Raw genomic sequence first — 13,412 nt, 5'->3', positions numbered from 1 at the left:
AATCATTTGACCACAGTTGCCTTTTGTTTGGCTTGCGCCTTTTTTTTTTAAATAAAAACTGCCAACATTTAAAAATCAGGAGAGTTGGGGATGCCTGGTGGCTCAGTTGGTGAAGCGTCTGCCTTCGGCTCAGGTCACGATCCCAGGGCCCTGGGATCGAGTCCCTCCTGGGGCTCCTTGCTCAGCGGGGAGTCTGCTTCTCCCTGTGCCTGCTGCTCCCCCTACTTGTGCTCTCTCTCTAACAAATAAATAAAAAATAACAAATAAATAAATAAATATCAGGAGATATATCTCTAACAAATAAAAAAATCTTAAAAAAATAAATAAGTATCAGGAGAGTTCACATAGTAATGGCTTCCCTTACAAAATCTGAAGAAAGGGGCGCCTGACTGCTCAGTCAGAAGAACATGTGACTCTCCATCTCAGGGTTGTGAGGTCGAGCCCCACGTTGCGTGTAGAGATTACTTAAATAAATAAATAAACTTTCTTAAACATCTGAAGCACTATTCACAAGGGGCCATATTCCCACCTGGCAGTGACCTTAACTGCTGAGGAGCAGCTGCCCCCTTCCCCTGTGTCGGCCACAAGCCCCACCCACATGCCGTGTTGTGGCCCTGACACCGAAACCTGAGGTCCCCTGTTCCTTATCCTCATGCCTGCCCTTTCGTAGAGCAGAAAACATTTCAGAACCCGTGCTCCTGTCACAAGTAAGAGGATAAGACTCCTCCAAGAGGGCCACAGGCTTTTCCTAACACATGACCTACTTCCCTGGAGACACTGGGGCCTGCAGTTCCAATTCAAGAGCAGCAGCATATTAAAGTTGAGAAGGACCCAGAGGTCAACTCATCCCAGCCACTTGTCTTTGATTTCGGAGTGGTTTGGCTGCCTTCTGATTGCTCATTATTGAGAATTTTCACTGTACCAGCTTTGTTTAAGTGAATACAGTCACCATTCTATTAAATCAACTTCATATCACATGATCAAATATTGTCTGGATTCACAAACTGTTCTGTGACTTGCACCAGTGTATACTGTAAAAGGGGGCGAGTTGATGGGGACTATTCAAAACAGAAATATGGGAAGAGGTCACAGAAATCTCTACTTCTGGGAGGAGGAGGAGAACAGCTTAGAACAGGAAGAAGTGCTGATTGTTAAAGTGGAGTCAGACCGTCCAGATATGTGACCTGGCCACCTTGTTATGCCACCCGAGACCTAGTTTCCCCATCTGTAAAATGGGGATAATTATGCCTTATCTCAAAGGGTAGTGCAGATTAAATTACACAATGTAAGTAAACGTTTAACATTATAATGAAAAACTTCAGTAATAGGGTCTATCATTGTTATTACTAGCGTAATCACTCTGGACTGCCAGGTATTTTAGTCACTTAATCACTAAGTATATACACCTTGAGCAGTGTCACCAAGGATAAGACACATGGATAAGACACTCTCTGCGCCCCATTTCCCCATCTGCTCAAAGGGAGGAATAATGCCTGCCCCTCACCCACACTGACGAGTCAGGAAATCAGCAACAGGTGTGTTTGTGAGCCACTTATATTGATATTGATAACTAGGGTTTCCGAAGATGCCCGAACTAACCGAAGTTACTTAACCTTCATTAGGTTTTACATTTTTCTCCGGGACACCCCAGTGGCTCAGTCGGTTAAGCGTCCAGCTCTTGATCTCAGCTCAGGCCTTAATCTCAGGGTTGTGAGATCCACGCTGGATATGGAGTCTACTTTAAAAAAAAGAGAGAGAGAAAAAAAGGATTTATATTTTTCTCAAGCTCAACTCACCAAGTGAATGAAGTGCCTAATTATATCCAACCAGAATATTTAGATCAGTCTAGAAGAGATTTTCTTGTGTGCCTCTACTTTGCCTTCCAGAAATTAAATCAGAGGAAAGAATTCTGGTTTAGAGGAACAGACTAATGAATAATTTGCATTTGTGGGTTTTCCCTAAAGAAAACAAGAATTAGCAGGCCAACGTGAAACTATGCCTGGTTTGCTCAAGTACAAATGGAGGTCAGAAGCAGACACAGAATGTGCATGTAATGACCACCACGAGGCACTTTTATCACTTCACAAGGTGCCACGGCTTTGGAAGGTGTGGTAAGGTAGAAGCCCTACCCATGTTTCATTTGCATTGGACTAGAAGCCTGGGCTGGAGGGAAGAACTCGGGACAGGCCTGGGCAGGAAGCTCTCTCTAGTTACAGGCAGCGTGCCTGTGAACGTTATACATGTACAGAGGCGTCCTCATGTTTTGATCAATGTGTAAAATGTATTTTGCTAGAGTTGGGCATCTCCCTGCTGTGGCAGTATCTGGAAGATGGTGTGCATTGTACTATTGACCTAGGTGGACATGTTCAGAGCAAGTCAGAAGGAGCTTAGCATTACGTCAGATCGGGATCAAAGAGACAGTGTGTGATTATTTATTCATTCGTCTATTAATTTGTTTATTCAGCAAATATTGAGTACCTGCCATGTTCTAGGCATCAGCATTGTAGTAGGGAAAACAAGCAATGTCTTTACCCTTGTGAAGTTTACATTGTACGGGGGAAGATTGGTATTGATTAAATTGTTTAAATAAATATACAAGATATTTACACAATGGTGTGTTGTGAGGGCAGTGAGGAAAGTAGAGGAGATAAGGTCCCTCCAATCAGAGAAGACCCCCTCTGATGATGTCACACTTAAACTAAGATATCCATATGCATTAGTCAGCCAGCATCAAAGACAACGAAATATACTAGGCAGAGGAACAGTGAGATCAAAGGCCCAAAGACAACAAAAGGATTGGCATGTTTGGGCAGCAGAAGGGAGGGAAAGCAAGGGAAAGAGTAGTATGATATGACATTGGACAATTTGGGTGGGGGCCAGACCATGCAGGATCTGGCCAGCAATGTTTTTCACCTGACTGGTGAAATAGCAGAGCTTAGAAAGGACAGTGACTTGGACTAGAGTCAACGTAATGAGAACAAAGAGAGCTGAAGGGATTTAAGATGTACCTTAGAGGTAAGAGTGGCAGAACTTAATGAGGGATTGAATGTCAGGAATGAGGAAAAGGAGAGAAACGAGAAAAACAGGGCTGACTCCTAGCTTGAGTAACTAGATTGTGGTGCCATTTTCTGAGGCTTAGAAGTTAGATAACTTGCAAGACCTCACTCGATTAGGACATCGAAGTCTAGTCTATGGGAATTCGCTTTTTTCATTTTTTTAATCTGTGAAGTGAGGTTAATAGGTTAAATTTCCAAGATATCTTCCAGGTTTGCAATTACATTCTTTTCTAGATTAAATTGTTAATATAGAAACATTCTGAGGTATTAAGTAATATTGTCAGACTAGTACTATTATGGAATAAATCTTTTATATCAAAACTTGTAGCCAAAATTTGGTGGGTGTTTTTTCCTCATGCAAGCAAAAGAAAAGGTGATTTTATCCATTTTCTCTTGGACACATGTTTTTCTGGAATCTTTCAGCAACAAGGTAGTTTGTTCTGTAAAGTAAGATAACATTATAAACTGTCTTTTGCAACCCCAAACTACAGCTGCAGAGCCCAAACGATAAATTGCTTACAGTGAAGCAGTTTTGTAAGATTATGCTTGGGCCCCCACCCAGGATACAGGCAGGTTTCTACAGGGAAGGAATGGTGACATTTCCTTGATCCTAAAAACTCCCTGCAGCTCTAATTCCACCATCTGGGGCTCACCCATTTTGGCCAGGTCTAAGATTCTATTGCTAACAAAAGCAGCTCCCATTGTTTCAAAGCAGTAAGTTTCTGAAATCCACATCATGAGATCTTTTTTACCCACAGAAACAATGGAATTGTATCCTTGACAAAGGAATTTGCGGCCAGAAATCTTAGGTATATGCAGCAACATGTGAGTAAAGCAAAGCAGCCTCTCTAAATCTATTCATAGACCTCCCCCCATTAAACTATAAGCCCCTGAATCAGGATGCTAAAAGGAACAGAAAAATCCAACTTAAAAATCCATGAGCAGCAAAGATATTTAATGTGTCACAGAACAAGTCAGTTTCAGGCTGGTTCCGCAGTTCCACGGTATGTTGGGGACTCAGGCTCTTTACAGTGATCTTTGCTCTACCCGCAGCAGAGTGCCTTGACCCAGAGGCATATGGCCTCATAGTTCAAGATGGCTGCCACGGTTCTGGGAGACACCTGAGGCAACACTGGACCAAAGAAGTGGGTTAGTTTCTTCATTGTGTCTCCTTTAGTGAGAGAGAAAGCCTTCCCAGAAGCCCCAAGCAGACATCCCCTTAAGTCCTTGTCTATGGAGCACCCAGTTCCCCTCATCTAGATAGTAGGACATTACCCCAGACTTGTTCCCCTCTCCTTTATTTCCTTCACTCTCTATGACCTCTCCATTCAGGTTTTAAATAATCTGTCTTCTCTCTATCTCTGTGTTTACTACATTAATTCAGATCTTCATTATCTCTGTCTTTCTCCCTGGTTCCACTGTATCTTCCATATTGCCACTGAAACGATATTTTAGAACACATAATCTCATCATGACACTATCCTGCTTAAAACCCTTCAGTGACTCTTAATCACATATGCGATTACATTTCAGGTTTTTTTTTTTTCTAGCTGTAGGAATGACCTCTCCCTTCCCTCTTTTATTAAAGAAGACTTATGTGGTGGCTCAGTACAGCTAACAGACGGGTGTAGAGCTGCTCTGCTGAAATGGGGTGGGGAAAGGGCCCAGAGCCAGGTGGATCCCTCTGCTCTTCTCACAGGGAAGCCGCAGACCCCTTCCGTGGATCCCCGGTGGTATAGGCAAATCGAAACACCTCTACCCCAGTTGATATGGATCTCAGGAGTGTCAGCCAGGCTAGCGACACAGGCTTAGATGGTAGTGGAGGCCAAGGTCAGGAACATGGTCTCTCAGAGCGTGCAGAGTGAGAAAGGAGGGGAAGAAGGCCAAAGAGAGCTCAAAGGGGTCTATGAATGCACTGCCCCCAAACCATGCAATATCTAATAAAGTATCTATTTCATCATCAAACTTTATGAATGTGCCTTATAGTCTGTGATTGTGTTAGACAGGTTAACCCAATCAGGTGCTTGAGGACAAAGTGAGAATGGTTGAAGACCAAAGGCAACTAATAGCAAAAACTGAGAATAACGATTTCTAATTGTATGAACTGTTTTTGTGTTTACATTTTCATTTTTACAGTGTTTTTTTAAAGGTAAAAGACTTGCAATTTGCTTGGAATCCCTAAGATTAGTCTTTTTTTTTTCTTTCACAAAGCTTTTCATATCAGAAATCCTGAGTTGACCAATATTTCATGTATTTCCATTTCTGGCCAAGACAGTTTTGAGTTAAATAGGCTTAAGAATGGAATTTCAAACTGAAATATAATACCTGAATATGCTAAATATTCTAATCATTCTCCCTGCTCTTGATATTGACCTTTATTCTTTATGTCTGCTTAAGAATTCAGTCTTGTTTATGGTTCTGTGAAGGCTAAAAGCTGTTTCGACACAGTTTACATTCTGTTACAGAATATGACCTTCTAAATGAGGAGGGAGATATTAATGAAGACATTGATGGGTAATTTTCACAAGCAAAGGCGTTAACAGTTTGAAGCCACAGCTTAATGGGTTGTACATTTCAGCAGGCATTTGCATACTCAGTGACACTGGGGGGCGGTGGGGAGAGGGAAGAGCTGGACAAAGGACACCGGGCAGGAAATAAGGCCGGGCTTGAGGTGGAGCAGACTGTCCATCTCTATTGCTTTTCTCCATTCTCATTTCAAGAAGGGTTTGTCCTTTTGTGTCTTGCGTAGGTTCCAGGCAAGCAGCCTGTCAGTCTGGCTCCCCTTCTGACTCTGACCACCCCAACCCCCACCTGCCATCTACCTAGATCTCATTGCTGTCTTTGTAGGTTTTTCTGCTCCTGCCTTTATAGTCTGCCCCCATCCCACGCTGAAGCTGACCTGTGTCTGGCTGCCAGGCTTTGCGTCAGACTTTGTGCAGGCAAGTGTGTGTAGGCAGCTCCTTCATGGAGCCGTAGGATCAGGCTGTCGGCTTCTGTCATTTACTGCCTCTTCCAGACTCTCCAGCCGAGGAGCCCACTCAACCCTCTCCTTCCCACTTTCAACTGGGACAGAAATGAGGCACCAATGAGAAGCAAAAAACATATATCAATTGTCAGAAGCTTCAAACTGATTTTGATTCTCTCCTAATCCTTTTAAATGGGATATGTGTTTAAATTAAGAGGAGCAGAAAGAAAAAGGATTTGGGAAAATGATAATGTTATCCTGGGCTATTTCAGTAACGTCCTAACATGGTTAAGAAAATTGACGGTCAGATTTGATCAGGGTTGTTGAAGTGAACAGCCATCATTCTCAAGCATGTCTGGAGTTAAATCTCACCCAGCAGGAGCAGCTTTAATGACCAAAGAATCCAGTAACAGCAAGCAATAGCTGCATCTCAGTGCCACTGCTGACCTCTTACAATGCCTCTCTCTCGGTCTCTCAGGTACAACGTGTCTGATTGCTCTGCTGTCAGATAAGGACCTCACCGTGGCCAATGTGGGTGACTCGAGAGGGGTCCTGTGTGACAAGGACGGGAACGCCATTCCTCTGTCTCATGATCACAAGCCTTACCAACTGAAGGAGAGAAAGAGGATAAAGAGAGCTGGTGAGCTTGTGAACGCCTCCAAGGACTGTCTGCCATCCTGTTGGGTGAACAGGTGGCTTGCTTAGATTGCCCACGGGGGATAAGATTTCAGTTACCCCGTGGTTAGTAGATCAGCACAGAGGCTGCTGCTGAGGCAGCTGGGGCTTGACTTTGTGACATTTCTTGTCAAATAAACGGCCGCCGAACTTGCCATTCCTCATGGCCAAAGATTCCCAAAGGGCCCTCCAAAAAGCCCTTTACTAGTTTAAAGGCTGATGAGATCTTTGGGCTCCTGCTTGCCATACCCTGCTTCCCTCCAGCTATACGAAACTAACCGTTCCCCAAGTGAACCATGTTTCTGCTAGCTCTGTGCCTCGGCAAGCGCCGTCCCCACCAGCCAGTGGATAACAATTACTTGTCCGTTAAGACTCAGTTTAAGGGTATCGTTTTGGTAAGCCTTCCCTGTCATTGTGCCAAAGGGTCCGCCAGTCTAGGTTAGGTGCCCCTTCATTTTCCCAACATCCTATGTGGGTGACCTATCAGGTTACCTTTCACAGTGTGCGGACATACTTGGCTCTCTTATCTGTTCTGCCTTCCTGATTGTGAGCTCTTTGAGGGCAGGAAGTTGGTCTTGTTCCTCTCTATACTCCCAGCATCTAGCTCAGTGCCTGGAATGAGTAAATATTCTGGGGTTGGGGGGGGTCCCTTTTTCATTCATTTTTTTCAACATCTAGAGACTGGGGTTACAAACTTAAATTCTGGAATTGGGATGGGATGGGGTATGGAGTAGACAGACATTAATAATAAACAAGAGAAAATAAGTAAATTATCTAGTATATTATAAAGCGATAACCATTATGAAGAGACATAAAGCAGGCAAGGGAATGGGGAGTATTGGGGAATGGTCACTACATGCCTCTCTAAGGTGACATTAGGACAAAGACTTGAAGGGAGATTATCAGTTGCTGATTACATTTTCATGATTCACTTTGGGGGATTCTCTCCTACCCATGGAAAGGAGGAATCCCTCCCTCTCCAGACTGACACTGCAGCATGTAGGCTCTGCACAATATGCCGGGCGACAGGCCCAGCTGTCCAAGGGGCGCTTATGTACTCTGGGTCTCTAACCAGAATGGGCGCCCACTGCCCAGGGTCATTGCAGTTGACTCTTGGTCTCTATAGGTCAGCATCTCCCCAGAACCTAATCAATATTTGGGTTTTCACAGTAGGAAACTGTACTGTTGAGTCAAAAAGTGTCGAAATTTATTATCACGTCCTACTTCAGTGACTGCTTGAGACGCAGAGTAACTTGTAAGAAGGCTTCAGTCAGGTTCTCTGTTGGTGGGATGGAACGAACGATGCTTTAGGAGTAGCTGTCCAGCTCTGCTGAGCTGCAAGCAGTATGAGTGAAATACTCTGGCCTCCTTACTTACAAAGACACCATTTCCCCATGAGTCTGCTGTGACCCTGGACTTCAGATACAGTTAGCCTACTCTAGTGCAAGCACAGGCAAGAATGTGTATATGATACCTGGAAATGTCATTTAGCATCCCGCGTGCCCTTCTGAAATGGCGTTCCCATTTTATCTTCTCTCCTTGTCCCTGCCATTCCCCCCACCTACACCCCCACCCTACAGGGATGCTTTACAGAAGCCAGTTTGGACACTGTCTCCAAGGAGGTTAATCTAGCCTGTGTCAAGGGTGTATTTTATAGCAAGGCTTAAGGGACAGTGATTGGTTTTATTACCTTTATGTGTATTTTCTCTGACCTCAGCCTTCCTTTCAGGGCACCTTTCCCTGTCCTGCTTAGTGTAACAATACACCGCGACCAGTCTGGGCCAAATACAAGTTGGTCCTTCCGTCTTCACTGCTTTTGTTTCTTCCAACAGCAGCAATGATATCAGCTGCCATTTGTTTGCTCACCCTGTGCTGGGAGCCAAGCCTAGCTCTTTACATAGGCTTTCTCTTTACTTACCTTATGAGGTTGATAATGTTGTCCTCATTTTACAACCAAGGAAATAGAGCCTCAAAGAGGCATGTGTGCGCAAGGACACACAGCTAGTGAATGGTGAGATGAGAATCGAGACCAGGACACTGACTGGAGCCCATGCTCTTGCCTACTAGACCACACTTCTGGAATGTTCTCATACGTCCCTGCCCATAGAAGTCCTACCCTTCGTTTGAAGCCCCACTTTATTGCTCACTCCTCCCTGATCGTCACAACCAGATATCATTGCTCCTCCTCCATCTGACTACAGCACTCAGCAGATACTAGTTTCATCCCGAAAGCATACCACTTTGTGCTTACAGTTGTTAATACGTGTAGCTTTTCCTTTCTGCTAGACGATCTGCTTCTTTAGAGAAAGGTCTGGATCTTGTATAACTTTATAGCCTGCAAATTGCCTTGCATGGAGCATACATTTATTTAATAGATATCTGATAGATAAGAGTGAATGAACAAAGTTCTAACTCCCTTAAAGAGAAAATAATAATATATGGAATAACTCCTTTATTTCTCACGACTCAGGGAATAGGAACTCTTATTGTCCCCATTTTGTAGCCAGGGCAACCTAGAATGAGAAAGCTAGAGCTTCTCATTTGAAATGACAGAGCCAAGAATCAAATCTATGCAGTCTGACCCAGGAGCCCGAGCCTTTCACCACTGTGCTAAAATATACCCTTCTTTAATCCCGACCCTACGTAGGGAGCTCTTTTGAGATCTAGCTGCACCCAAGGGCAGCTCAAGCTAAATGACGTAGCCCAGTGGTGGTCTGTGGTTCCCATCCTGGTGCCTTTCAGCGCTCTTTGGCCATTGTCCTTGAATCCCTACCGTAGGACTCCCTACTGTCAATCAATGAGCAGCTGAGGTGTTAAGTTAAAACTGATGCCCTCACCTACATGTATCTTCCTACCCTCAATATTTTTACTGATAGTCCTCAGAGCCTTTAAGATGCCAAGGATGAGGACATGAGGATCTCCTGGTAGAGTGTGAAACCTCAAGCCGTGCAGTGGGAAGGCTACTCCTTCCTGGCAGTGCCCGGGGAAGGTGAGGGGGGCGCATGCAGGAGATGAGCCTGTGTACATGCACCCAGACTCTACCGTGTGTGTGATATCAGCTGCTCAAGCTAATGGCTCATTCTGTCTTTGCAGGTGGTTTTATCAGTTTCAATGGCTCCTGGAGGGTCCAGGGAATCCTAGCCATGTCTCGGTCCCTGGGGGATTATCCGCTGAAAAATCTCAATGTGGTCATCCCAGACCCAGATATCCTGACCTTTGACCTGGACAAGCTCCAGCCCGAGTTCATGATCTTGGCATCAGATGGCCTCTGGGATGCTTTCAGCAATGAAGAAGCCGTTCGATTCATCAAGGAGCGCTTGGATGAACCTCACTTTGGGGCTAAGAGCATAGTTTTGCAGTCATTTTACAGAGGCTGCCCTGACAATATAACGGTCATGGTGGTGAAGTTCAGGAATAGCAGCAAAACAGAAGAGCAGTGAACCCTCCCAGGTCCTGGCTGCCTTAGACTAAAGGACTCTCAACACACTGGTCTCTTTTAATGTAGCGAAAGGCGTGGGAGTTACAGTTAGGATCAGCCACCTAGACGTGGGATTCCCTCCCTGGTGGTCATAGGTCTGTATGCAGTTATGAACAGAGGGTGCTCTTGGCCAACGTAGCTGAGAGGCTGGAAGATGGTTTCTTCATGTGTTCCCAATTCTTTCCTCCGATGTGCAAAATATATAAATATATAGCTGTAGAGTCACATGTATGACGTGAACGGCATATGTGCCATATATTCTCCCCTTTGGGATTCTTTTCAAGACCTCTTCCAGGATTCTCCAGGCATCAGGCTCTGTCCTCTCTTTGCAGCAGTGCACAGAGCAGGCCTTCAAAGCTGCAGGAGACAGGCTGCAGCGGCCCCTGTGAGTCTGGGCCGCCGGGCCGATGGCCGCTGCTGAGGGGCAGAGCTGTCCTGAGAAGGCTTTGTCCTCCGGAGCCCAGCTTTTCTGCTCAGCCGCAGCCCAGACACAGATTTGAAATGGTTTATTATTCCGTGGCTGCTTTTGGAGACGGAGGGAAGTGGGGAGGATGAGGGCCGCCTGCACGGCAGACATAACATTTTCCCCCGGCTTCCCTTCTTAAATGGACTCTGTGTACCACCTGACCCGTCTTCGTGCGTTTATCCTAATCGTGCATGACCTTAACCTTTTGCTTCGACCCCACCTTATGTAATAGGCAGCTGTGAAACTTCACCACCAGACACCACGATTTTTCGTCTTACCAGAAACCTGTTAGGGGAAATGAACAAAGCGAATCACAATACCGTAATTTCTTCAATCGTTAAGGGTAGATAGAGGGAAATAGCAGCCAGAGAAGTCACAGTGCCCCCTGGGAAATCTGCTGTTTGCATTAGAAGAGAAAGCTGGGGAGGTCACCACCCTGAACTGAGCTCCAGCGGCCATTTTTGTGCGGGTTTTTTTTTTCCCCTCTTGTCCTAGTAGCTTTCAAGTGTTGTTCACGCGGTGTTCTGAGCAGCACAGCCTAGAACTGCGTGTGTGTTCCTCGAAGCCGAGTACACAGTTCCCAGCGCAGTTTGGCATTTGACGATCAAATGCTGGCATGTGCTTCTCCTTGACAGTGGAAAGGCCGCCGCCCGTGGCATTCGGTCGCAGATCACTGTCCACACCAGGTAGCTTTCCCCAGGCGAACACAACCCGCCCCACACCACCCTGCGCTCCGTGGCAACCATGCTGGCTGGGAATTCAAGCTCAAACCTGTATTGTTAAGTGGCTCAGAGTTATTTCTGGGCCAGGCTTGCTGCTCTTCATTTCCTATCACCAAAGTCATGTTTCCAATCTCAGTATTTTATAAATTAATTGACAGAGAGTCCTGGGTCAGCCTGTTTGCCTGACTTAGGTGGCTCAAACAACCAAACAAGATTTTTGTTGTGTCCCCACCCCTCTGTGTCTGAAATGTCAAGGTGTCCACCTGGTTTCATCCTTCTCAAGTGGGCACTTGTTAAAGCTTCTCAAAGATCCAATTCACTGGCCACTCCAGCCCCAGCCCACTGTGTCGTCCCCCACCCCCACCCCCGCCCTCCACCCTTCCTCAACTGTGGAGCTTTCCCGAGGCAGGTTCCAGGGAAGAACTTGGGAGGATGAAGATTCCCTTATGGCCGCCAAGGACTGCAACCTGTCTTGACTCCTCCAAGCACTTCCATTTTTTTTTTTTTTTTTACTGCAATGAGAATTAATAATGGTTTCCTAAGAGATTTGCTCACTTTTGTAAACTGTAATATTAGACTTTCCAACGTTAGAATTAGAACCCTGGTTATTTCTTTTAGCTATAGAATGTTCTAGTACAAAATATCTGTCACCATTTTAGATTGAAATATTGGCCTGTCGAGAGACAGTGAACATTTGGATGTGTGTGTTTGGGGTCAGGAGAGAAAGGTAGGAGACAGGCTGGTTGTGCTTGGTGATGGGATGGGCAAGCCAGGTGGCCTGAGCTTGCTTGGAGATCTAGGACATTCCAACTCTGGAGAGTTACCAAAGCCCACCCTCTAACTGAAGGTCAGGAATAAGCGGTTTCAGCATTTTATGCTGTACAGTCCATTTTCCTTTTCTGTTTTTAACTTAACCCTAAAATTCATATTGACAAGGGAAAGATTTTTAAATTCCATCATCGTTACTGTCTAAAATGAAAAGAGACATGCTTTGGTGAAGATGAAAAAGCAAAGCTAGAGGAAATGAGTGTTTCTTTATCCCGAGCAGGGTCTTCCTCGGTGGTGGGTGGTGCCAAGGGCAGGAGCGCTCCCCTTCCCCTCCAGCTGAGGTTACCGGGTGTCTTCTAAAGTTTGCTTTGTAGAATTAATTCATTTCTGAACCTAACCATGTAGTGTGTGTATTTCCTACCCCCTTTCTTTCTGCCTCTTTTCCTCCCACTTTGGCTTGTAGATTTTTTTAAAGACAGATGTTTTAGGCAGAATAGTAGCAGTTTGATTAAGAGTTATGTCTAAAATCAGAGAACTTTGCTTCCTTCCCCTGTCCTGGAGCACTCCGCCTGCTCCTCGTCCAGCTGTTCGGGGTCTGCAGACATCACCCCCAGGGGCCCTGTGGCTCATTTTCTAGGGACAAGGGAAAAGTTGAATCTAGCCTTTAGGGAAATAGATTTGAGAAGTTTGCATGTGCAGCTTCCCCAAATAGCACTGCCAAAACTTTGGAATTGTCCCATGATGCTGCCCAGACCCCCAGCCCGAGTTCGCATTGCCAATACCCCCATGGTGCCAAATTTTGGGATGGTTTTATGGTCTTTTAGAAATGGAGTTGGGAATGAATGACCACGTGCTTACGAGCCCCCAGCAGATGCCAAGCGCAGACCCTCATGAATGCGCCGCTCCGCTGCTGCCCCCTGGCAAACTGTACTCTTAACATGGGTTGGGATTGGGAGGTGGGGGTAGGACAAGGTAGGGAAAATTTTTTTGAAAATTCACTGTATTTGCAATTCTCTAATTAAAGGAATAAACAATACTTACATTAAAAATTCCAAAGCTAGTTCCCAAGACCTGCATTGATTTTATGTGACCAACTTGCCCAAGGCACTGACCTCTGAAGTCACTATTCTAATACAACATGACTATGCACATATGTACACGTTACTGGTAACCAGTGACTACTTCTGTTCCTTGCCTTAGAAGGTATTGGCCTCTTGAATCTTGTCTATGTAGTAAGACTTACAGAGAGTGTTTTCTAGAGTAAAAGAGCATATGCAATCTG

The 13,412-nt window shown here is 45.2% G+C and overlaps 1 protein-coding gene across 1 annotated transcript in view; it reads left to right on the top strand.

Annotated features, from left to right (window-relative positions):
• The window catches only part of PPM1L (protein phosphatase, Mg2+/Mn2+ dependent 1L), a 281,177-nt gene extending 267,991 nt beyond the window's left edge, over positions 1 to 13,186 (top strand). The window contains exons 3-4 of the mRNA XM_008710875.2: positions 6,500 to 6,661; positions 9,790 to 13,186. Of these exons, the coding sequence (XP_008709097.2) occupies positions 6,500 to 6,661; positions 9,790 to 10,136 (509 nt within the window). The 3' untranslated portion in view covers positions 10,137 to 13,186. The remainder of the gene's footprint in view (positions 1 to 6,499; positions 6,662 to 9,789) is intronic.
• Positions 13,187 to 13,412: the final 226 nt, after the last annotated feature.

The sequence above is a fragment of the Ursus maritimus genome, unplaced genomic scaffold, assembly GCF_017311325.1.
Source record: "Ursus maritimus isolate PB19 unplaced genomic scaffold, ASM1731132v1 scaffold_20, whole genome shotgun sequence".
In the NCBI taxonomy this organism is placed as follows: Eukaryota; Metazoa; Chordata; class Mammalia; order Carnivora; family Ursidae; genus Ursus; species Ursus maritimus.
This window is presented reverse-complemented; position numbering and strand designations above follow the sequence as displayed.